Genomic DNA, 23,212 nt, shown 5'->3' with positions numbered 1-23,212 from the left:
CCAGCTAGAGGTCTTAGTTCACAGGCTAGACATTTTGACGAATTACATGTAGGTGAATTGATTCCATTCACTATTGGCCTTAAAGGATAATTTTCCTTTTGTATCTTTGGCTCTCAGTAGATTCTAGGAGCAACTGAGAGTCTTGGAATGCATCCCTTGGCTGTGTCAGTGTCAGCTCTGGAGTTCCTAATTATTAGTTTTCTTACATTATCTACTTTTTAATTTGAAGAAATATGATCCAATATTTCACAACCATGACAACAACCTCACTACTGTTTGCCATATTTCTTTTTGATTTAGAACAAACATGCCTGATGTTTATCACTGCAGTGCTGATTGATAGCTGTCTGATTATCCAGATTCAGTAATAAAGATATCTGTTAGCTGAATGATAAGTAGCAGTGTTAATTGTAAACAGGTCTCTTTTCTTAACTGACTTGCATAACTGCCATTATTTGACAAGTGTGAGTGTGATCTTGTACATATTAAGATAAGGATAGCAGATAAAGAGGCCAGTTGTACATAACCTGAAAATAATCATTAATATACTTCTTCAAAAGTAAATTGCTACATGCAAATTATCACACTACCGTTGATGTTACAGACACTGGGAGATGATGTAGAGAAGGTGATAGATGCAGCACTGGAGATTGGGTACAGACACATAGATACAGCCCAGAGGTATAACAATGAAGCCCAAATTGGGAGGGCATTGAAGAAATGGCTTGATTCTGGAAAAATCAAGAGAGAAGATCTTTTTATTGTCACAAAGGTAAGACGTTCTCAAATTGGTCATCTTATATTATCGGGTAACATAGTGTGAACTTCCAAAAAGGAGCATATTAAACTAGAAGTGAGTGAAGAAAATATATGCAGAGACTGTGGAAGAAATAAAAAGTCTCTTAAAGAGGCTGCAGATATATATGTGGGATGTTTTGTTCTGCCTTATTTTATAGGTTAAGAAACTGTAATGTAGCTGATATTAAGCTGTATGGTAGTAATCGGACATCAACATCAGATTACCAGAAGAAAAGAGGATTTCCACTGTGAGTTAAAGAACTTGACACTTATTCAGAAAGGGGTAAAGTACGCTGGAATGAAAATTTTCAATTCCCTACCCAACAGCATCAAAAGTATGAGGAGTAGTACATCAGTATTCAAACGTAGCTTGAAAAATTATTTACTTGAGACCTCACTTTATTCACTAGAGGAATTCTTTCAGAGAAATAAGTAAAACCCAGATTGGAAAGATGTTTTTAAATTTTTTGACACTGTTTACTGTTGAACTAATGTAATAATGCCCTAATGTAAAAATTCCTGTTTTTCTCATTTCCATTTTTGGGTCACTTTTAAACCCAAAGTGGGAAGTTTTGATTACTGTTCAAGGTTAAAATAGATGCAGTAATGCCCTAAATATGAAACTGCTATCTTCACATTTATGTTGACTAGTTTTTAAGCTAATAAGTATGACTTTTGTGCACTGTTATTAATACTATAACAATGTCTTTATTCTATGTATTTTATTATGTACATTGACACGTTCCACATCTGAGTGACTTGCTCACATGTACAGATCTATGGAACAAGTATATAAATAAATAAATAAAATATCATCACTCAAGAAGTTTTCACTGTAGATGAATAATGTAAGCCTTATGATTACAGCATTAAAAGGTTAAAATATAATGTAAGGACTGCCTGCCAATAAGATATGACAGCTAAGTTCAATCATATCAAAGAACATGACACTGCACAGAAACCTGAAAACACTAGCCTGTCAAGAGCAACAGCTTTTAGTAAAGCTAATTTCACATAATTTGTTGACTATTATGACCATGCTATATATTCAGATGATTTCACCACAGTGTGAATAAACAACATGGACATTGTAGCTGGTTGATTGTGTGCTGAAATGAACTGCTCAAATATGAACACAGCAAAAACAAACAGTTATCCAGATTTTTGAGCTGTGGTCCTAGGCTTACATCAGAAAAAGCAATGAACTGAAAACAAGCATAAGTTACGGAGACCTGAAGATGAGGACATCTGGCATTTCTGAACACAGCAGCAGAAACTGAAACTGCAAGAATTAAAAAAGTGAAACTATCAATATTAACTGAACTTAAAATAACTTTATTGAACTGGAAACTTTTATAACATTAGAAAAAACTGATAGATTGGAGGAAAGAAAATGGAATATTAGAAAAAAATTTTAAATGCAAGGCTTTATGAAAATTTATATTGGATAAATCTTCTGATAGTGAACATGGTGAAGCTCTTTTACAAGATAACTCTCATTATGAAAATGTGGACTTGAAATTATGCCAATTTAAGGATGGCAAACAAATTCTTTCTTATTTGTGGAGTTTATAGAAAAGAGCAACAAAATATGATGAGGGCCTTTTTTTTCTTTTCAACCTCCGATAGGCTATAAATAAAAGACAAGTTCATAGAAAACAATTATTTTATTACCAAAAGTTTTGTACACTTATGGTTACCTTTCAACATAGTCACTGAAAAGACTGAGACATTTATCATACCTGTGGACAAGCTTTGCAATATCCTCTTCAAAAAATGTTGCCGCCAATGATTTCAAATGAGCATTGATGTTGTTTTGAAGATCTTCGTTGGTTTGAAAGTGCTGCCCTCCTATCCACGTCTTCAGTTCAGGGAAAAGGTTAAAGTCACTGGGTGCCAGGTCAGGACTGTACGGTGTATGACTGAAAATGTCCCATTGAAATTGTTCAAGGACCCGTTGGGTTGTGCTAGCAGTGTGTGGACGAGCATTGTCATGGATCAACACAATTCCTGAAGTCAGCATTCCTCTTCGTTTGTTTTTCATGGCTCTCCACAAACATCATAAGGTTTCACAATAAGCATCTGCCTTGATAGTGGTTCCAGTCTGCATAAACTCTACAAGCAACACGCCTTTTTGGTCCCAAAATGTGGTAGCCAAATCCTTTATTTTGTTGAATGTTAGTTTGAATTTTTTTTGTTTGTTTGGTGAATTTGGGTGTGTCCATTGTTGTGATTGCCATTTTGTTTCCGGTGTGTTGTATTGGATCCAAGTTTCATCTCCAGTAACTATTGATTTCAAAAGTTCTCTCCTTCATCATGATAAAGGCCAACGAAATTTGAAGCTGACGCCATTCGGTGACTTTTGTGGGCATCCGTCATCATTTTTGGAACCCAGCGAGCACAAAGTTTTTTGTAGCCTAAATTTTCAGTAACAATAGAGTGTACGATGGATCTTGAAACTTCTGAAATTTCCATAGACAAAGCAGCTATTATGAACATACAAGTTTCTCTAACCATTCTGTCAACTTGTTCAACAAGGTCGGCTGTAATAACAGACTTGTGTCCTTGGACCTCTTCATTGTGCACGTCATTGCAGCCGTCTTAAGCTTTCAGCACCATTCACACACAACACTGTCAGTCACGAAGTTATCATCGTACACTTGGCTCTTTGTCCGATGAATTTTTGTTGCACTATTCCCTCCTGCTTGCAGAAACCAAATTACACTTTGTGATTCACACTTGGCGTGAGCAACAATGACGGCAGCCATGTTTACATGGCTGTAGTGCAATGCAGACTGATGCCTTGAGGTCAGCAATGGCAGTAGCCTACAGTGCATGTCCACTTTCTGCTGCTTGCGTAGCTTCTATACTAAGCAATCGGAGGTTGAAAAAAGAAAATGGTCCTCATATAAGCAGTGGAACTGTGTAAAGTAATTTTTCTGCTTTGTATCCATAGGATATTATAGGTCTATTACACCAATACAATGTTGTTTAGTTGGTTTAAAAATAAAAAGAGCTGTAGTTGTTTAGGTGTTGAAAGGTGACCCACTCTTCGTTGAAATGTGCGTCATCTGCACTAAACACATTGTAACTGAAATGTAAACTTTGGCCTTTTGCTTATTACTTGGAAATACAGAGGCACATTTTCAAGAAGTGTGCAGGAAAATATAAGAAATGTACACTTTGTCAGTGTTGAGACTGCGGCTGAAGAACATTTGTACAAAAGTACACTACAGAGTGTCAGAGTGCATGCTCACAATCACAAAATTCAGTTGCATCTGGAAATGCCAAATCTAAAAGCATAACTAAAACAATAATTGGTACAAGAGAAGACAAGGAATGATATGTGGTGGAAAGAAAGGCTTTGTTTTATCAGAGCAGAGTTAGAAGTGGGACAACTCCAGAAGATGTCATTAGTTTCTGGCAAAAGATCTTTCCTAAGCATAACAACTTTACTGCTGAGAAGCCTGAAACTAAGGGGCTTAATAATAGTTTCAAAGCAATGTTGACTCTTAGCTAAGAGATAAAGTAATGGATAGCATTATATGGCCCAAAAATATTATGAAAAAGCATTTTTTATTCCATAGAAGACCAACCTCCTTGTAAAATAGGCTCCCTTGTGACAGGCAGATACCAAGAGCAATTAACAGGAGAACATTCCCAAGTGTCAGTGAATGATCTTGATGAAACTTGGGTGTGTAGAGGGGGTAAAATAGTGCAGAACATATTTTTTCGTGTTTCTTTTCAGAACATGTATATCATTTGTTTATCTTGTGTAGTACCTATCAATCCCTCTCTCCTTAAAAAAGATAAAGCCACAATCACATCACACAGCTACATGTAGAGAAATTCTTCTGTAGAATAGGAGTTGCCAAGCAGGTATAATTTCAGTTTGTGTTTGAAGTTAATTTTATTACCCATTAAATTCTTTCAACACATATGTCTATGTCCGAATACACATCATTGCTTTTGGTGTCACTCTGATGATACAGTGAGGGCTAGTATACAGTAAATCATTCCACCTTCTAGTATTATGTTTGAGAATGTTACATTTCTTTTCAGACTGATTGCTTACTGACAACAGACTTCATACAGCAGTAAATGTACTGTGAAACTGTTGTCAGTGTACCAAACTATTTAAAGAGCTTCTGGAATGAACACCACACATTATCCTTATTACACATTCCTCTCTGTGTTGTACATTAAGATATTTGTGAGGGATTTGCTGTTTTCTCTTAAACAACAAATGTGTAAGACTTTTCTACCACTTTCACACTTTGTTTAACAACCTATCCTAGATGAGGGTTTTCTCACTGTGGATCTACAGAATAAAAAGTACATCTAATCTAAATGTTGCATGTTGCTCTCATAGCCACAGGAAAGGGCAGCCAGACACCTCCTTTAGTGTGGTGTCATGCAATGGACTGCTCAGTTGCTTTCATGAAGAGCAGGTTTCTTCATAAAACACATAAAAGGAAAATATGTACTAAAGAACTGGTGACAAGTATTCCCAGCTGCTTGAACAATTTGGAATGGGAAGTCCTGGGACTTACTTTTCAACTTATTCTGATCTCTCTCATCTGTGCAGTGAAGATTTTTGTGAACATCTGATTGGAAAATAATTTCAAATGGTATACATACAAGCAAAATAAGTTGTCTTCATGAGCCTGCCTACTTTGTCAACCATTGAAACTAGCTTTGTTTTCCAGTATTACTTAAAAAAGAATTTTCCTCTATTTCAGCTGCCATTGACAGGAAATCGTGCAGAATGTGTGGAGAAGCACCTCAAGCAGTCACTGCATGACCTGCAGCTAGACTATGTCGATTTGTACCTTGTACATAACCCGGTCGGTTTCTATGATGTGGATCCAAAGGATAATGGGAAAAAAATGGTGCCAGATATGAACACAGACCATGTCAGCCTGTGGAAGGTTTGTATATAAGGTGTCAAACTTTTTCGTAGATAATCTGTAGAAAGACGATTTACAGGAACATTTGATTTATTTTAATTACAATGATGTGATTTTAAAATACTCACTCATATAATTGCAAAACTATGGATGTTGAATAGTCTTATGGGTGGAAATTTAGCTCCTGAAATAGGCATCACACGTTGCTTGAGAGTTGCTTAAAATATCTGTAGGTTAAAAGAGAATCGTACTTAAATAGGCCTGTACTGTGATGTTTCATACTGCTTAGGGTTCTTAGGAATCCTAAAGAATAACAGACATGGTGTCCTGTTTTTGTGGCTACTGCAGCTGCTCATGATTTGCACGCTCCCTGTCGTATAGTAATGTAACAGCGTTAGGTTTAGTCTTGCAGAGTCTGCAATACACACTTTTAGTGCACTTCTCAATACATTATGTGGAGTATTATGTTGCCATATAACTTCCATTGTGTCACAGAGATGCTAAAAGCACTGAAGTGGCAGATAATTGAAGATAGATGCAAACTATCCTGTGAAAGCCTAGTTAGAGTGTTTCTAGAACCAATTTTAAGTGAGGAATCTAGCAGTATATTAATAACCCCTACATATCGCACCCATAGGGATAATGAAGACAACATTACACTAGTGACAGCACACACAGAGTTGTTTAAGCAGTTGTTGTTGTTGCACTCCATATGTGAATGGAAGAGATGAAACAGTGAAGGTAGCGCAGGATCAAATAGATAAAAAGATAAGGACAGGTAGGAATCCATGGACAATCCAAGAGATGTTGAATTTAACTGATGAAAGAAGAAAATTCAAAAATGCAGCAAATGGTGCAAGTGAAAGGCAATAGAAATGTCTAATAAATGAGGCTGACAGGAAGTGCAAAATGCCTAAATAGGAATGGCCAGAGGATAAATGTAAGGATTTAGAAGCAAATTTCACTAGGGGAAAAATAGAGACTGCCTACAGGAAAATTTAAGAGGCATTATGGAAAAAGAGAAGCAGTTGTATGAATATCAAGAGCTCAGATGGTAAACCAGTCTAAAGAAAGAAGGGAAAGTTGAAAGGTGGAAGGAGTGTGTGGAGGATCTATACAAAGGATATGAACTTGAAAGCAATATTATAGAAAGGGAAGTGGACGTAGATGAAGACGAGATGGACGATTTGATACTGTGAGAAGAATTTGACAGAGCACTGAAAGATGTAAGTCAAAATAAGCCCCAGGAATAGGGGATGTTCTGTCTGAATTACTAATAGCCTTGGGAGAGTAAGCTATCTGGTACACAAGATGTATGAGACTGGCAAAATATCCTCAGACTTCAAGAAGAAAGCAGTTTCTGACAGATGTGAAAATTACCAAACAATCAGTTTAATAAGTCACAGTTGCAAAATACTAGCACTAATTCTTTACAGCCGAATGGAAAAACTGGTAGAAGCAGTTCCCGGGGAAGATCAGCTTGAATTTTGGAGAAATGTAGGAACACACAAAGCAATTCTGATCCTACAACTTACCTTGTAAGATAGCTTAAGTGAAGGCAAACTTACATTTATAGCATTTGTGGACTTAGAGAGAAAGCTTTTGACAATGTTGAGTGGAATAATCTCTTAGAAATTCTGAAGGTAGCAGTGGTCAAATAGAGGGACAGAAAGGCTACTTACAATTTGTACAAAAACCAGGTGGCAATTATAGGAGTTGAGGGGCATTAAAGGGAAGCAGTGGTCATGCAGGGAATGAGACAGGGTTCTCGCCTATCTCTGATGTTATTAAATATGTTCATTGAACAAGCAGTACAGGAAACAAAAAAAAATTGGAGTAGGAAGTAAAGTCCAGGGAGAAGAAATAAAAACTTCGAGGTTTGCCAATGACATTGTAATTCTGTCTGAGATAGCAAAGGACTTGGAAGAGTAGTTGAGTGAAATGCACAGTGTCTTGAAAGGAGGATAAGATGAACATCAACAGAAGCATGAAAAGGATAATGGAATATCACTGAATTAAATGCTAAGGGAATTAGATTAGAAAATGAGACTTACAGAGGAGTAGATGAGTTTTGCTGTTTTGGCAGCAAAATAACTGATGCTTTCCAAAGTAGAGAGGATATAAAACATAAACTGGCAATGGCAAGAAAAGCATTTCTGAAGAAGAGAAATCTGTTACCATTGAAAAGAGATTTAAGTGTTATGAGGTCTTTTCTGAAGATGTTTGTCTGGAGTGTAGCCATGTATGGAAGTGAAACTTGGATGATACACACTTTAGATAATAAGAGACTAGAAGCTTTTGAAATGTGGTGCTACAGAAGGGTGCTGAAGGTTAAATGGGTCAGTCATGTAACAATTGAGAAGGTACTGAATAGAATTTCGGAGACAAGGACTTTGCAGAAAAACTTGACCAAAAGAAAGGATCAGTTGATAGGATACATTCTGAGACATCTAGGAATCACCAATTTGGTATTGGAGGAATGTGTGGGTTATAAAAATCATAGAGGGAGACCAAGAGATGACAACTGTAAGCAGATTCAGAAAGATATAGGTTGCAGTGGTTATTCAGAAATGAAGAGGCTTGCACAAGATAGAGTAGCATGGGGTGCTACATCAAACCAGTCTTTGGACTGAAGACCACAGCAGCAGGAGCAACAACAACAACAACAACAACAACAAGGGAGATGAAAATTTAATTGTAATGGGGGAATGGAAGAGTCAAGGGACATAAAAAGGAAGCAGTGACTGAGAAGGTAGTGAGACAGGACTGTTATCTACCCCAATGTTATTCTGTCTGTGCACTAAGCAAGCACCAAACGAAAGCAAAGGAAACTTTGGAGTAGGAGTTAAAGTCTAGGAAGAAGGAATAAAAACTTTTGTGGTTTACTGATGATATTGTATTTCCGTCATAGCAAAGGACTTGGAAGAGCAATTGAACAGAGTGTACATTGTCTTGAAAGAAGGATATAGGATGAACATCACAAAAGCAAAACAAGGGTAATGGAACATAGCTGAATTAAATCAGGTGATGTTGAGGCAGTTAGGTTAGGAAATGAGACAACTGAAAGTAGTAGGTGATCTTTTCTATTTGGGCAATAAAATAAGATGATGGCTGAAGCCGGGAGGATATAAAATATGGGCTGGCAACGGCAAGAAACATGTTTCAGAAGAGGAATTTGTTAACATCCAATATAGATTTAAGTATTAGGAAGTCTTTTCTGAAGGTATTTGTCTGGAGTGGTAGCCATGTTAGGAAGTGAAACATGGACTATAAGCACTTTAGACAAGAAGAGTTGAAATGTGCTGCTACAGAAGAATGCCAAAGATTGGGTGGGTAGATCATGTAACTAATGAAGAGGTACTGAACAGCATTGGGGAGAAAATAAATTTGTGTCACAACTTAACCAAAAGAAGGGATTGATTGATAAGACACATTCAGAGACATCAAGAGATCACTAATTTAGTACTGGAGGTAAGTGTGAGGGTAAAATTGTAGAGGACAGCCAAGAGATAAATACAGTAAGCAGATTCAGAAGGATTTAGGTTGCAGTTGTCACTCTTAGGTAATGAGGCTTGCACAGGACATGGAGAGCTGCCTCAAACAAGTCTTCAGGCTGAAGACCACAACAACAATAATTGTATGTTGTTTGATCTTTCTATCCCCCTCCCTCCCTTCCCTTCTCACATATTTACCACATATAATGCATCTATCTTCCCACTCTTACTAACTCTTGTTTGATGTTTTTGTCAGTAATCTTCATTTTGCATTTTACCCTATCTTCCACCTTAAGCTCTTATGTTTTCAGATTTCATCCAGTGCAATCCACAACCATCTTTCTTTCCTTCTTGTCCTGTCTGGCACATTATGGGTGACTTTTCTGTAACTTTCCCCATTTTCTAAACCTAACCAGTCTTTTCCACTGACCCCTCACCTCTCTTCCTCCCCTTCAATCCTTCTGCCAGGAGAAGGAGCCACTGACTCCAGCTGCTGCTGGCATTGGTGAGTAGATTTATCTATCCAATTATATTATGTTTCCAAAATTTGATTATTTTTGTTGGTTTAATATGATTAGCTAGATTAATTAGTTTTTCATGTTTAACATTTGAATATTTTTTCAATAGGTTCTAATCCAGTTATAATTCTCTTGAATACTAAAGGTAATGATTTTTCTCCACAAGTTATAATTCTTAATGCTTGGTTCTGGGCTATCTCTAACGTGCTGATATTTCTGGTGGTAGCCATAACAATTGCTTCACTACTGTGTGTTAGAATTGGTCTTATGGAGGTTGTGTAAGTGTTGTTGAGCAGTGTTCTTGAACATCCCCATTTACTACTGGCTAATGTCTGCAGTACACTGACTCAGCTTTTTTGCTTTCTCAGCAGTTTTACTTATGTGGGGCTGCCAGTTTAATTTTTGATCCCTACACATGGCAAGTATTTAGGGTGTTCAGTCCGGAACCGCGGGACTGCTACGGTCACAGGTTCAAATCCTGCCTCGGGCATGGATGTGTATGATGTCCTTAGTTTAGTTAGGTTTAAGTAGTTCTAAGTTCTAGGGGACTGATGACCTAAGATGTTAAGTTCCATAGTGCTCAGAGCCATTTGAACCATTTAGGTGTTCATTCTGCTGTATATACTGCCCTTCAATTTTTAGAGTTAATTTTGGGTGAGAGTGACACAAAGAAAGTATTTTCTAGGAGGTTTTCCAAGTACATATTTATTTCCATAAGGTTTTCATGTGACCAATCCTTGGTGCAATTTGTTACTTGGTTCATTTTATGATATTTCATTGCAGTTTTATCTGCTGATACCACCTGAAATAGTTAAGGTGACCAGTAGCAACAAGCAGGAAATCTATGTTTGTGTCCCAGTCTGGCACAAATTTTTTATGTCATCATTCCGTTCTACAGTTGGGTGTCACCTATATTCGCAGCTGTGAATACATTTTCAGGTCCATTTTGTTTGATAATTGTTTCCTTTTGTCATTTGGTAATGAAATACAAATAAAAAGGTCTTCTGCATAAATGTAATTTTTACTTCTTCTGTTGTAAATATGTATCAGGAGAGATCATTGATGAAAGTATTGAATAATTTTCACTGGTCACTGCACTTTGAGGAACTCCCTTCTTGGATTTGTTATACATATTTAGTTAATGCATTGTTTATCTTAGTTTGGTATAACATTCCTTGTGTGAAGTCACATATCCAGTGCAATATTTTCCCACAAATGTTTACATCTTTCAGTTTCTCTAAAAATGTTGCCCTCCATGTATTAACATTGGTTCCATTAAAATCAACAAGTAATACCAGGGAAGATTTCTTGTTAATCAAGGCATCTTTTATTTCTCATGAGAAGTTTAAAATTTGATCAGTGGTTGAATGGAATTTTCTAAATCTTTGTTAGTTCATAGAAAGAAGTTCTCCGCTTCAATCAAGAATTTACAATCTTGTCCATAGTTTCCTGCTATTTTGATTGTTAAAGATATGGGCCTGTTCAAATGGTTCAAATGGCTCTGCGCACTATGGGACTTAACATCTATGGTCATCAGTCCCCTAGAACTTAGAACTGCTTAAACCTAACTCATCTAAGGACAGCACACAACACCCAGTCATCACGAGGCAGGGAAATATGGGCCTGTAATTGTCCAAATTATCTGCTGGTTTCCCTGATTTTAATTTAGTATAATGATACTCTCTTTCAATAAGGCATGTATATGTGATTTCCATGTTTGGTTAATTAATTTCATAATGTTTCCACTGCAACTGGTCCAAGATGTTCTGAGAACTCAGGCATGATGTTGTCTGATCCACCTTTCTTCCTATCTTTTAAACTTGAAACCACTTCTGCAAGCTGTTCTCTAAAGTAAAATCATCACTTAATAATTTATTAGATATATCTCAATGTGCTTTCCTGTATAGAAGCTTCATGATTTTCTCTTTCTTTTTGAACTATTTAGGTACATCTTTAAATTGAGAATATAATTTGCTTTTGCTTTATTTTGATCTGTATATAATCTGTATGTAATACAGAACTTCTCAAGTTTTCCAATGAATTTATGAACATTGCCACTGACATTCTGTAGTTTTTCTGTTTTCAGTGAGATTGTTGAAAGTTTGTCTTTTGGATTAATTTATTGTCTTTTTAAATTTTTCTGTTATCTGTCTCCATTCTACCCCATCACTTTCTTCATAGTTAATTAGATGTATATCTGAATCCATTATCTCAGTTTATTCAGGTATAGATTTGAATGAATTGAAATAACATATTTATGCATCTGCATTTTGCTGAAACAAAATTTTCAAATTCAAAAGAATAGTAGTTCAATATTGTAATACAGTTTTTGTTTGAAATTATTGTTTAGAAATTACAGTGTAAAATATCAAGACTAACTATTGAAATGGTAAACTGACTTATAGTTAGTAATGTATAACATAATTTAAAAAGTAATAAGTTGTATCAAAACATTTAATTTTAGAGTTGAAACATGCAGAAATGTTAGTAATAAAATAATTGCATAATTTAATAGAAATTTGTCTAATTCAAAAAAATTGTTATTATTTAATTCTTTATGAAATTTTGTATAGAAGAGAAGTTGTGTTAGGAAACAAATAATGTCAACTGTTTACTTCTTTATTGTAAAACCTACTGCCCAAATAAATATTTTGTGATCATATAATTTCCCATTATATCTCTGAAGAGTATGAATTCTACTAACATTTTTAATATAATGAATTTTTTTGTTTTGATATAGTGGTGCAAGGCCAAGAAAATTAGTTACAGCAGCTGTTGTTACTTGGCCACAATTAGATAAAGTTATGAGCGTATTTCTAGTGAAGTTGTTGAGAAAATGTGCATATAGTTACTCAAGTTGAAACAAAATGTTGTATTAATTGATGTGAAAATGACCTCAAAAATTTTGGATAACATAAGTTACAGGTGCTGCACGTTTGTGTTTCATACTTTAGTTTTTAAAATATGACCTGAACATATCAAAAACCCCTAGACAATAATCATATTTCATCATATAAGTAAATTTCTGTAATCATAATTCAGTATATTCATCTTATCTTAACATTAAAACAATGAAAATAATCCATATTTGACAATATAATGTAAATGGCTAGATAAAAAAATAAAAAATCTACTCACCAAGCACCAGCAGCAGAGCACACACACACACACACACACACACACACACACACACACACACACACACACACACACACACATATGCAGGCATGCACAAAAAGGGTTGACTTTTGCACGATTTAGGAGCCAATGGCTCCTTCTTCCAGCATAAGAGTTGAAGGGGAAGGAGCAGGACTGAAGGAATAAGACTAGAGAGGTTTAGGAAAAGGAGTACAGTTTGGAAAAGCCATCCAGAACCCTGGGTCAGGGGAGACATACTGGATGGGATGAGAAGGAAAGACTGGTTGATGAGGACTGCACCAGATGATATTTGAAAACCTGAGAACTGGAAGGTCTACAAGTAGCCAAATATAATCATGTCCAGTCAATGATCAGTTTAGTTGGACCAGAGGAGCCAGTCCATTCCGTGTAAGCACAGCTACCAACATCATGGAGCCACCACCATCTTGCACAATGCCTTGTTGGCAAGCTGGGTCCCCGGTTTCATTGGGTCTGCACCACACTTAAACCCTGTCATCAGCTGGTACCAACTGAAACTGGGATTCATCTGACCAGGCCACAATTTTCCAGTCGTCTAGGGCCCAATCAATATGGTCACGAGCACAGGAGAGGCACTGCAGGCGATGTTGTGCACTTGCATCATTCGTCTGCTGCCGTAGCCCATTAACGCCAAATTTTACCACACTGCCCTAACGGATATATTCATTGTACATCCCACATTTCTGTGGTTATTTCACACAGTGTTGTTTGTCTGTTAGCACTGACAGCTCCTGGTCGCTAAGTCAAGGACATCGGACACTGTGTTGCCCGTGGTGAGAGGTAATGCCTCATTGTTGGTATCCTTGGCACACTCTTGACATTGGGGATCTCAGAACATCGAATTCCCTAACAATTTCTGAAGTGGAATGTCCCATGCTTCTAGCTCCAACTACCATTCTGTGTTCAAAGTCTGTTAATTCCCATTGTGCTGCCATAGATCAACTCAGAAAGTTTTTCTCATGAACCACCCTGAGTACTAGTAACAGCTCTGCCAATGCACTGCTCTTTCATACCTCGTGTATGCAATAATACTACCATCAGTGTATGTGCGTATCACTACCCAGTGCCATTTGTCACCTCTGTGAACTTTTGTAAAGAAATTATGTAATAATGTAAAAGGCTAGTGCTGCACTATTCATTCATTTCTCTCTTCCAGTCATTGCACATGCATCACACATTGAAGACAGATTTTTTTCACAGTGTGAGACTGCATGCTCTATCATCTGACATCAGGAACATAACGGCAGTGTTCGGTTTGCATTTTATGTACTGTAAAGTCCCATTTACTGGCCTGAAAAACTGTCAGCATCCCTCTTTAATGAGTAAAATGCTGAGTTCAGAAAGAGGGTAAGGTGTTAGTATTGTACACTGCATAACTTTGGGAGAAAAGGGTTTCCAGGAGAAAAAGAGAAAAGAAGGAAGAAACATAGTGTCAAGATGTTATGAGACACGACAGACATTTTATTGTCACTATTATTACATACTTCCATTAATATTTTGCCAAACCCCTACACTGTGTTAGCCAAGTAAATGTTCACTGTATAGGATGTATTCCTTAAAAGGTACTTTTAACTGCCTGTTAATAAGTTTCACTAATCTCTTGAATCTCCTAGGGCAATTTATTGTACAGTTTCATTCCTTGGTAGAAAATGTTGTTTCAAATTTTATTTTATTCTCTCTTGGGAAATATTAGTTCATGTAGATATTTTTCCATGGTCATGGGCAGAGTTGTTTGTACACTATTTATAAGGATTTATGTAGATGTGTACAAATGATTAATAAATGTCGGCACATGGTATAGCTAAAATCATCAATGTTTTGAACAGATCTTTATGATGAGCTCAACTAATAATTTTGGTTAATATTCTTGTTGTTCTTTTATGTACCAGTAGTTTGAAAACTGTGTTCATGTTTTGTGCGTTTGTTCCTCAGTAAAGAAATCCATAGTTAAGAGCTGACTGTATGTATAATTAGTATGTAAATAAAAGAAACTGGCTTTTACACACTGATGACAGGACTCTGTGGGCATAACATGTGGCTGACATTCTGTTTGCAAATAAGTCTGTGTGTCCACACCAATTCAGCTGAGAATCAATATTCATTCCTATAAATTTGCATTTGTTACACTGTCTGCAGAAGTGCCATCTACATTTAATTTACTGGGTCATTTTCACTCTCAAAACTGAAATTCCCCATTTATTTTCTTTACATTCAGTGTCACTTTATTGTTCTCAGGCGATGGAGGCACAGGTGGACGCAGGCCGCACTCAGTCTATCGGGCTGTCCAACTTCAACTCGAGGCAGGTGAAGCGCATCTGGCAGTCGGCACGCATCAAACCCGCCAACCTGCAGGTAGAGCTTCACGTCTACTTCCAGCAGAGCCAACTGCGTGCCTTCTGCCGGGCACTTGACGTCACCATCTGTGCCTACATCCCGCTGGGGTCACCAGGCGCGCGGCCTCCTGGTCTCACGGCGAACACTGTGAATGCTAGCAAGTATGTAACACTTTGTTGTCTTACATTTTGTACAACAGTATCACACAAGCACTTCATAGTGCCGTAACAGTTTTTGACAAGCCAGTGGTCATTTGTGGGTATGTAACAAGAGCAGAAAAAGAACCATCTGGAGAACATTTTCCCATCGAAGTGACAAATTATTTTGGTGCTCTCCTGTCCTCTCTCATGTCCCTCAGGCATCAGGTTCCTGTCCTTGGGCTCTCGGTAAGATTTTAAGCTAAGTCTAGTGATTGTGTAAAAGGGTTCTTTTCTCTTTTAAAATAACTTTTACGTAGACAATCTTCTCTAACGCATATAAGTTTCTTAATCTTTTTCCAGTACTGAATATTAAAAGAAGAAACAATTTCCATTTAAGCTAATTCCTGAGATTTTTAAAAGCTTGTAGTGAAAGCAGAAAGGAATTCACCTATTGTATCTTTCTAGCATAAATACAAATGTGCTGTGTATTAAACTGAGTAGAAATAATAAAAATATAACATTTTTGTTATGTATCTGTAGTTTAATAATGTCACTTTTTAAACTCTATAATTTACAAATTATTTCACTTTCCATTGGAAGATCTGGGACACACATGCAAAAATTATCAACTTATTTTATCTTGATGTGTTAAGCATTAGACACTTTTTTACTGCAGAAGTTCTATGTTAAGTGTCAAGAAGACTCACTAGTAAATTGGTATATTTCAGGAAATTTGCCATGGAAGTGGCCAAAATTGGTAAATGTGATCAAACTTTTTATGTATCAAACTGAAAAGAAAAACACAAATTTGTGTGTGATACAGAAAAGAGAAACTCTGTGAATGAAGTAATTTGTGGACAGCACATGGAAAACCTCCTTTAGTGTGTATGGTTGTACAGTAAATTGTGCCATGTAATGTGCTGAAGTTTTTTGGTCATCAGTCTACTGACTGGTTTGATGCGGCCTGCCACGAATTCCTTTCCTGTGCTAACCTCTTCATCTCAGAGTAGCACTTGCAACCTACGTCCACAATTATTTGCTTGACGTATTCCAATCTCTGTCCTCCTCTACAGTTTTTGCCCTCTACAGCTCCATCTATTACCATGGAAGTCATTCCCTCATGTCTTAGCAGATGTCCTATCATCCTGTCCCTTCTCCTTATCAGTGTTTTCCACATATTCCTTTCCTCTCGGATTCTGTGTAGAACCTCCTCATTCCTTACCTTATCAGTCCACCTAATTTTCAACATTCGTCTATAGCACCACATCTCAAATGCTTCGATTCTCTTCTGTTCCGGTTTTCCCACAGTCCATGTTTCACTACCATACAATGCTGTACTCCAGACGTACATCCTCAGAAATTTCTTCCTCAAATTAAGGCCGGTATTTGATATTAGTAGACTTCTCTTGGCCAGAAATGCCTTTTTTGCCATAGTGAGTCTGCTTTTGATGTCCTCCTTGCTCTGTCTGTCATTGGTTATTTTACTGCCTAGGTAGCAGAATTCCTTAACTTCATTGACTTCGTGACCATCAATCCTGATGTTAAGTTTCTCGCTGTTCTCATTTCTACTACTTCTCATTACCTTCGTCTTTCTCTGGTTTACTCTCCAACCATACTGTGTACTCATTAGACTGTTCATTCCGTTCAGCAGATCATTTAATTCTTCTTCACTTTCACTCAGGATAGCAATGTCATCAGCGAATCGTATCATTGATATCCTTTCACCTTGTATTTTAATTCCACTCCTGAACCTTTCTTTTATTTCCATAATTGCTTCCTCGATGTACAGATTGAAGAGTAGGGGCAAAAGGCTACAGCCTTGTCTTACACCCTTCTTAATACGAACACTTCGTTCTCGACCGTCCACTCTTATTATTCCCTCTTTGTTGTTGTACATATGTATATGACCCGTCTCTCCCTATAGCTTACCCCTACTTTTTTCAGAATCTCGAACAGCTTGCACCATTTTATATTGTCGAACACTTTTTCCAGGTCGACAAATCCTATGAAAGTGTCTTGTTTTTCTTTAGCCTTGCTTCCATAATTAGCCGTAACGTCAGAATTGCCTCTCTCGTCCCTTTACTTCTCCTAAAGCCAAACTGATCGTCACCTAGCGCATTCTCAATTTTCTTTTCCATTCTTCTGTATATTATTCTTGTAAGCAGCTTTGACGCATGAGTTGTTAAGCTGATTGTGTGATAATTCTCGCACTTGTCAGCTCTTTCCGTCTTCGGAATTGTGTGGATGATGCTTTTCCGAAAGTCAGATGGTATGTCGCCAGACTCATATATTCTACACACCTACGTGAATAGTCGTTTTGTTGCCACTTCCCCCAATGATTTTAGAAATTCTGATGGAATGTTATCTATCCCTTCTGCCTTATTTGACCGTAAGTCCTCCAAAGCTCTTTTAAATTCCGATTCTAATACTGGATCCCCTATCTCTTCTAAATCGACTCCTGTTTCTTCTTCTGTCACATCAGACAAATCTTCACCCTCATAGAGGCTTTCAATGTATTCTTTCCACCTATCTGCTCACTCCTCTGCATTTAACATTGGAATTCCTGTTGCACTCTTAATGTTACCACCATTGCTTTTAATGTCACCAAAGGTTGTTTTGACTTTCCTGTATGCTGAGTCTGTCCTTCCGACAATGATATCTTTTTCGATGTCTTCACATTTTTCCTGCAGCCATTTCGTCTTAGCTTCCCTGCACTTCCTATTTATTTCATTCCTCAGTGACTTGTATTTCTGTATTCCTGATTTACCCGGAACATGTTTGTACTTCCTCCTTTCATCAATCAACTGAAGAATTTCTTCTGTTACCCATGGTTTCTTCGCAGCTACCTTCTTTGTACCTATGTTTTCCTTCCCAACTTGTGTGATGGCCCTTTTTAGAGATGTCCATTCCTCTTCAACTGTACTGCCTACTGCGCTATTCCTTATTGCTGTACGTATATCATTAGAGAACTTCAAACGTATCTCGTCATTCCTTAGTACTTCCGTATCCCAGTTCTTTGGGTATTGATTCTTCCTGACTAATGTCTTGAACTTCAGCCTACTCTTCATCACTACTATATTGTGATCTGAGTCTATATCTGCTCCTGGGTACACCTTACAATCCAGTATCTGATTTCGGAATCTCTGTCTGACCGTGATGTAATCTAATTGAAATCTTCCCGTATCTCCCGGCCTTTTCCAAGTATACCTCCTCCTCTTGTGATTCTTGAACAGGGTATTCGCTATTACTAGCTGAAACTTGTTACAGAACTCAATTAGTCTTTCTCCTCTTTCATTCCTAGTCCCAAGCCCATATTCTCCTGTAACCTTTTCTTCTACTCCTTCCCCTACAACTGCATTCCAGTCGCCCATGACTATTAGATTTTCGTCCCCCTTTACATACTGCATTACCCTTTCAATATCCTCATACACTTTCTCTATCTGTTCATCTTCAGTTTGCAACGTCGGCATGTATACCTGAACTATTATTATTATTATTATTATTAACTATCGTTGTCGGTGTTGGTCTGCTGTCGATTCTGATTAGAACAACCCAGTCACTGAACTGTTCACAGTAACACACCCTCTGCCCTACCTTCCTATTCATAACGAATCCTACAGCTATTATACCATTTTGTGCTGCTGTTGATATTACCCGATACTCATCTGACCAGAAGTCAGAAGTGTGTAGACCATTTTCAACCACGACATTCGTATTGTGTTTGGAGTCGGTTCTCGTGTTCAACCAGTAGTTGTGCGTACTCTGGCAGAATTGTTGGGATGCAGCTGTGAACAAGTCTGTACTAGGCTAGACATCTCTTCCTAGCCACATCTGCAACTTTTTCTTAGTATTTGTAGAGCACCTAATTAGGCAAAACATTGTAAATATGTACTGTGAGACTGAATGCTGCCTGCTGGCATTGTGGACACATGATGTGCTAAATAAAGTATACTAGTGCCCAAAATCAAGTATAATCATGAAAACATGAAAATGAAAGGAGAGAAAGTGAGCAGTCACCCAACGTCAATGTAAATACTCACCTGTGAACCCTGATCATTTGTTTGGCATAGGAGAGCAATACTCTGTGCTGCGAGTAGTGGCATAATCGAAAGATGAACATGAACAGCTCACAAGAACACTCATGTCTCAGTCTTGTTTGTCCATCCATAGTGACCATAGCATAGTCTCTTAGTGAAGCTGAGAACGTAACACCACAGAAATGCCACTGGGACCCTGTCTTGTAGGGTGGAATACTTGGCCATCTGGTAGGTGCCAGACACTTACTGAAGCCTCGGTATCTTTGGACGTGCCGCAATGTGTCACTTTGAGGCTTTGGCGATGCTTTTGAGATAGAGGAAATGTTCATTGTAGGCCAAGTTATCAAGAAAGGTATTGAAAAAGAATAATTATGATTTTTCTGTCATAAAATACTTTTATTTGTTGCTTGATAATATAACAGTTCACAAATAATACTATAAATCAAACTTAAATAGCCCAAATAAACTTTAAAAAATACCTAATACATAAATTGTATATAAATGTAACCTACAAATATTTAAATTTATTCTTAAATGAAGGAAACTTACTTTATGAAGGCATAGAGCCTTTACTAATAAAAATTAAGGAATACAGTAATTTTCCTGATAAGACAGACTTCAGAAAATTTCTTTATGAAGGCATAAAGCTTCCTCTACTGAAAAACAACTAGCTTCTTTTAAAAAACTGGCTAAAATTTTTTAAAGGACTGTATGATGTCCTTTTGTTTTCCGCAGTGCACTCTGCATCTTGATGCTTCATCTTGAAGATGATGAAGGAACAGTAACTCTATTACCAACGCATCTTGTTGTTCAAAATACTGAAGGACAGTTTTGACAGCTTTTAGTCCCTCACTATGTGATATTTCAGTGTGTTGTATGGCAGAGTCTTGAACATCAATGTCTTCATGATTTTTGTGGATTTCTTTGTTAATTGTGACAGCAGCAATAATTTCTGAATCGAGCATAATGCCTTGCTCAATACCATTCTTTAACTACTCTTCAACTTCATTTTCATCGGCTTCTTCACATCCAGGAACTTTGTTCATGAGGTTGATTATGAACTCATTCTCTTCGTGATCCAGGAATGAACTAGTGTTTGTGACTCTTAACTCATTCCAGGAGTCCACCATCCATTCAACAATATCCCATAGGTCAATATTCTTTAACTTCTGGATAAGACCTTGACTATCATTGTTTGTAGAAAGAAGGGGGATAACAGCTTACACCCACATCTTCTCTCGAGACTAACAAAAACTCCTCAGTCCGTGGACTGGTGTAACACTGCGACATTGGGTGGTAAGAACAGAGCTTGTGTGCCACCATTTTTTAACTCTTTGATGACTGGGTGTGAAAATGCATTGTCCAAAATCAGAATATCCTTCCTTGGTAGGTTTTTAAATGTTAAAAACTGCTCAACCGATGGGACAAATACTTCAGGAAACCATTCTTTGAAAATTGTGCCATTAATCTAGTTATTTGACTGGTTCCAGTACCAAACTCAAAGTTTATCCATTTTAATGTGCTGAAATGATTTTCCAATGAGACAAAGTTTTAATTTGTGGTCACCTGTTGCATTACAGCATGCTAGGATTGTGACCCTCTCCTTGCTTCTCTTAAAAGTGTGGGGTGGCTGTTCTTTGTTGAAAGCAAGACTTGTAGGTGGCAACTGTGCAAATTTTTCAAGCCTTTTGGCACTCCTCCTTGTCTGGAGCTAAACAAATAATTGCATCACGCTCCATAGAATCTGCGTAAGAGTCATTATGGGCATCAGTAACAAATTGACACTTACAGTTAAGGCCGTGAATTTCAGCTGCCTGGGCCCTGTACGACTGCTTTGATTTCTTGCAGTATTGTCGCTATGACACGTTCATTTGCGATAGTAGTTGGACAGTAAAGTGCACATGTGATCAAAAGAAACAGATCCCGTTTCTTGTAAAGGAGCAAGCTGACACAGTAATTGATACACCTTAGGTGGAATCCACAACAGAATGCACGAATTTGAGGCTGTCACATTGAAAGCCAAAAAATGCTGTCTGAGTCTTTTTTTGTAAGCTACCAAATCCTCGGCTGAATCATCATATGGAGGAAAAGTTGGTGGATAGACTGGGGGAATGGTACCATGTCTGTTAACGGAAGCTGGCAAAGTAGTCACTGCTGAAGTAAGCTGTTCAATCAGAGCTGGTAGCATGGCGTCCATAATGACTAAACCTGACAAAACTGCACTTAGAGGTTGCACATGTGGAAATTGTTCTAAACATGTTGCCCATTGTGTAGTAACCAGCTAATACATGAAAGTGATCTAAGTAACAGAGATATGTCTTTATTCATGAACCTCTGAACAATAACAGAAATAAGCCTCTCATGACTCCCCGCTTGGCAAGACAAAAAAGTCATACAGAAGGTGCAACATAAGTGATTCACAGAACAAATGATGTGAGCAGTACAAACTAAAAAACACAATGGGAGTGAGCTGGCACTGTTCTGTGCACAAGTAAATGCGAGATGCCGGTAGACGGTTGGATGGAGACTGTGCTGTGTGCACGCTTCATACAGGCGGCCTGTAGTGGCCAGCGTGCACTGATACAGTTGGCAGTTAATCTAAGTGCACACCCGCAGCAACACTACAGTCAGCGCACTCCCACTCACATGCACTGGTAGCACAAGACAGCAAATCTGATACTAGGAAGTTAGTAAATAACAATGTTACATCAAAGCTAACAAGAATGTCACTTGCTGATGTTGTTGTTGTGGTCTTCAGTCCTGAGACTGGTTTGATGCAGCTCTCCATGCTACTCTATCCTGTGCTAGCTTCTTCATCTCCCAGTATGTACTGCAGCCTACATCCTTCTGAATCTGCTTAGTGTACTCATCTCTTGGTCTCCCTCTACGATTTTTACCATCCACTCTGCCCTCCAATACTAAATTAGTGATCCCTTGATGCCTCAGAACATGTCCTACCAACTGATCCCTTCTTGTAGTCAAGTTGTGCCACAAACTCCTCTTCTCCTCAATTGTATTCAGTACCTCCTCATTAGTTATGTGATCTACCCATCTAATCTTCAGCATTCTTCTGTAGCCCCACATTTTGAAAGCTTCTATTCTCTTCTTGTCCAAACTACTTATCGGCCATGTTTCACTTCCATACATGGCTATACTCCATACAAATACTTTCAGAAACGAATTCCTGACACTTAAATCTGTACTTGATGTTAACAAATTTCTCTTCTTCAGAAACACTTTCCTTGCCATTGCCAGTCTACATTTTATATCCTCTCTACTTCTACCATCATCAGTTATTTTGCTCCCCTAATAGCAAAACTCCTTTACTACTTTAAGTGTGTCATTTCTCAATCTAATTCCCTCAGCATCACCTGACTTAATTCGACTACATTCCATTATCCTAGTTTTGCTTTTGTTGATGTTCGTCTTATATCCTCCTTTCAAGACACTGTCCATTCCGTTCAACTGCTCTTCTAAGTCCTTTGCTGTCTCTGACAGAATTACAATGTCACTGGTGAACCTTAAAGTTTTTATTTCTTCTCCATGGATTTTAATTCCAACTCCGAATTTTTCTTTTACTACTTGCTCAATATACGGATTGAACAACATCGGGGAGAGGCTACAACCCTGTCTCACTCCCTTCCCAACCACTGCTTCCCATTCATGTCCCTTGACTCTTTTAACTGCCATCTGGTTTCTGTACAAACTGTAAATAGCCTGAAACTTCCTGGCAGATTAAAACTGTGTGCCCGACCGAGACTCGAACTCGGGACCTTTGCCTTTCGCGGGCAAGTGCTCTACAAA

The 23,212-nt window shown here is 37.7% G+C and overlaps 1 protein-coding gene across 1 annotated transcript in view; it reads left to right on the top strand.

The window, feature by feature from the left end:
• LOC126425157 (1,5-anhydro-D-fructose reductase-like) overlaps nucleotides 1-23,212 on the top strand; it is an 82,283-nt gene that overhangs the window by 14,339 nt on the left and 44,732 nt on the right. The window contains exons 2-4 of the mRNA XM_050088107.1: nucleotides 605-772; nucleotides 5,541-5,729; nucleotides 15,133-15,392. Of these exons, the coding sequence (XP_049944064.1) occupies nucleotides 605-772; nucleotides 5,541-5,729; nucleotides 15,133-15,392 (617 nt within the window). The remainder of the gene's footprint in view (nucleotides 1-604; nucleotides 773-5,540; nucleotides 5,730-15,132; nucleotides 15,393-23,212) is intronic.

Source organism: Schistocerca serialis, chromosome 10 (genome assembly GCF_023864345.2).
Source record: "Schistocerca serialis cubense isolate TAMUIC-IGC-003099 chromosome 10, iqSchSeri2.2, whole genome shotgun sequence".
NCBI classification, from domain to species: domain Eukaryota; kingdom Metazoa; phylum Arthropoda; class Insecta; order Orthoptera; family Acrididae; genus Schistocerca; species Schistocerca serialis.
Note: the sequence above shows the minus strand (reverse complement) of the source record. Positions and strands in the feature narration are given on the sequence as shown.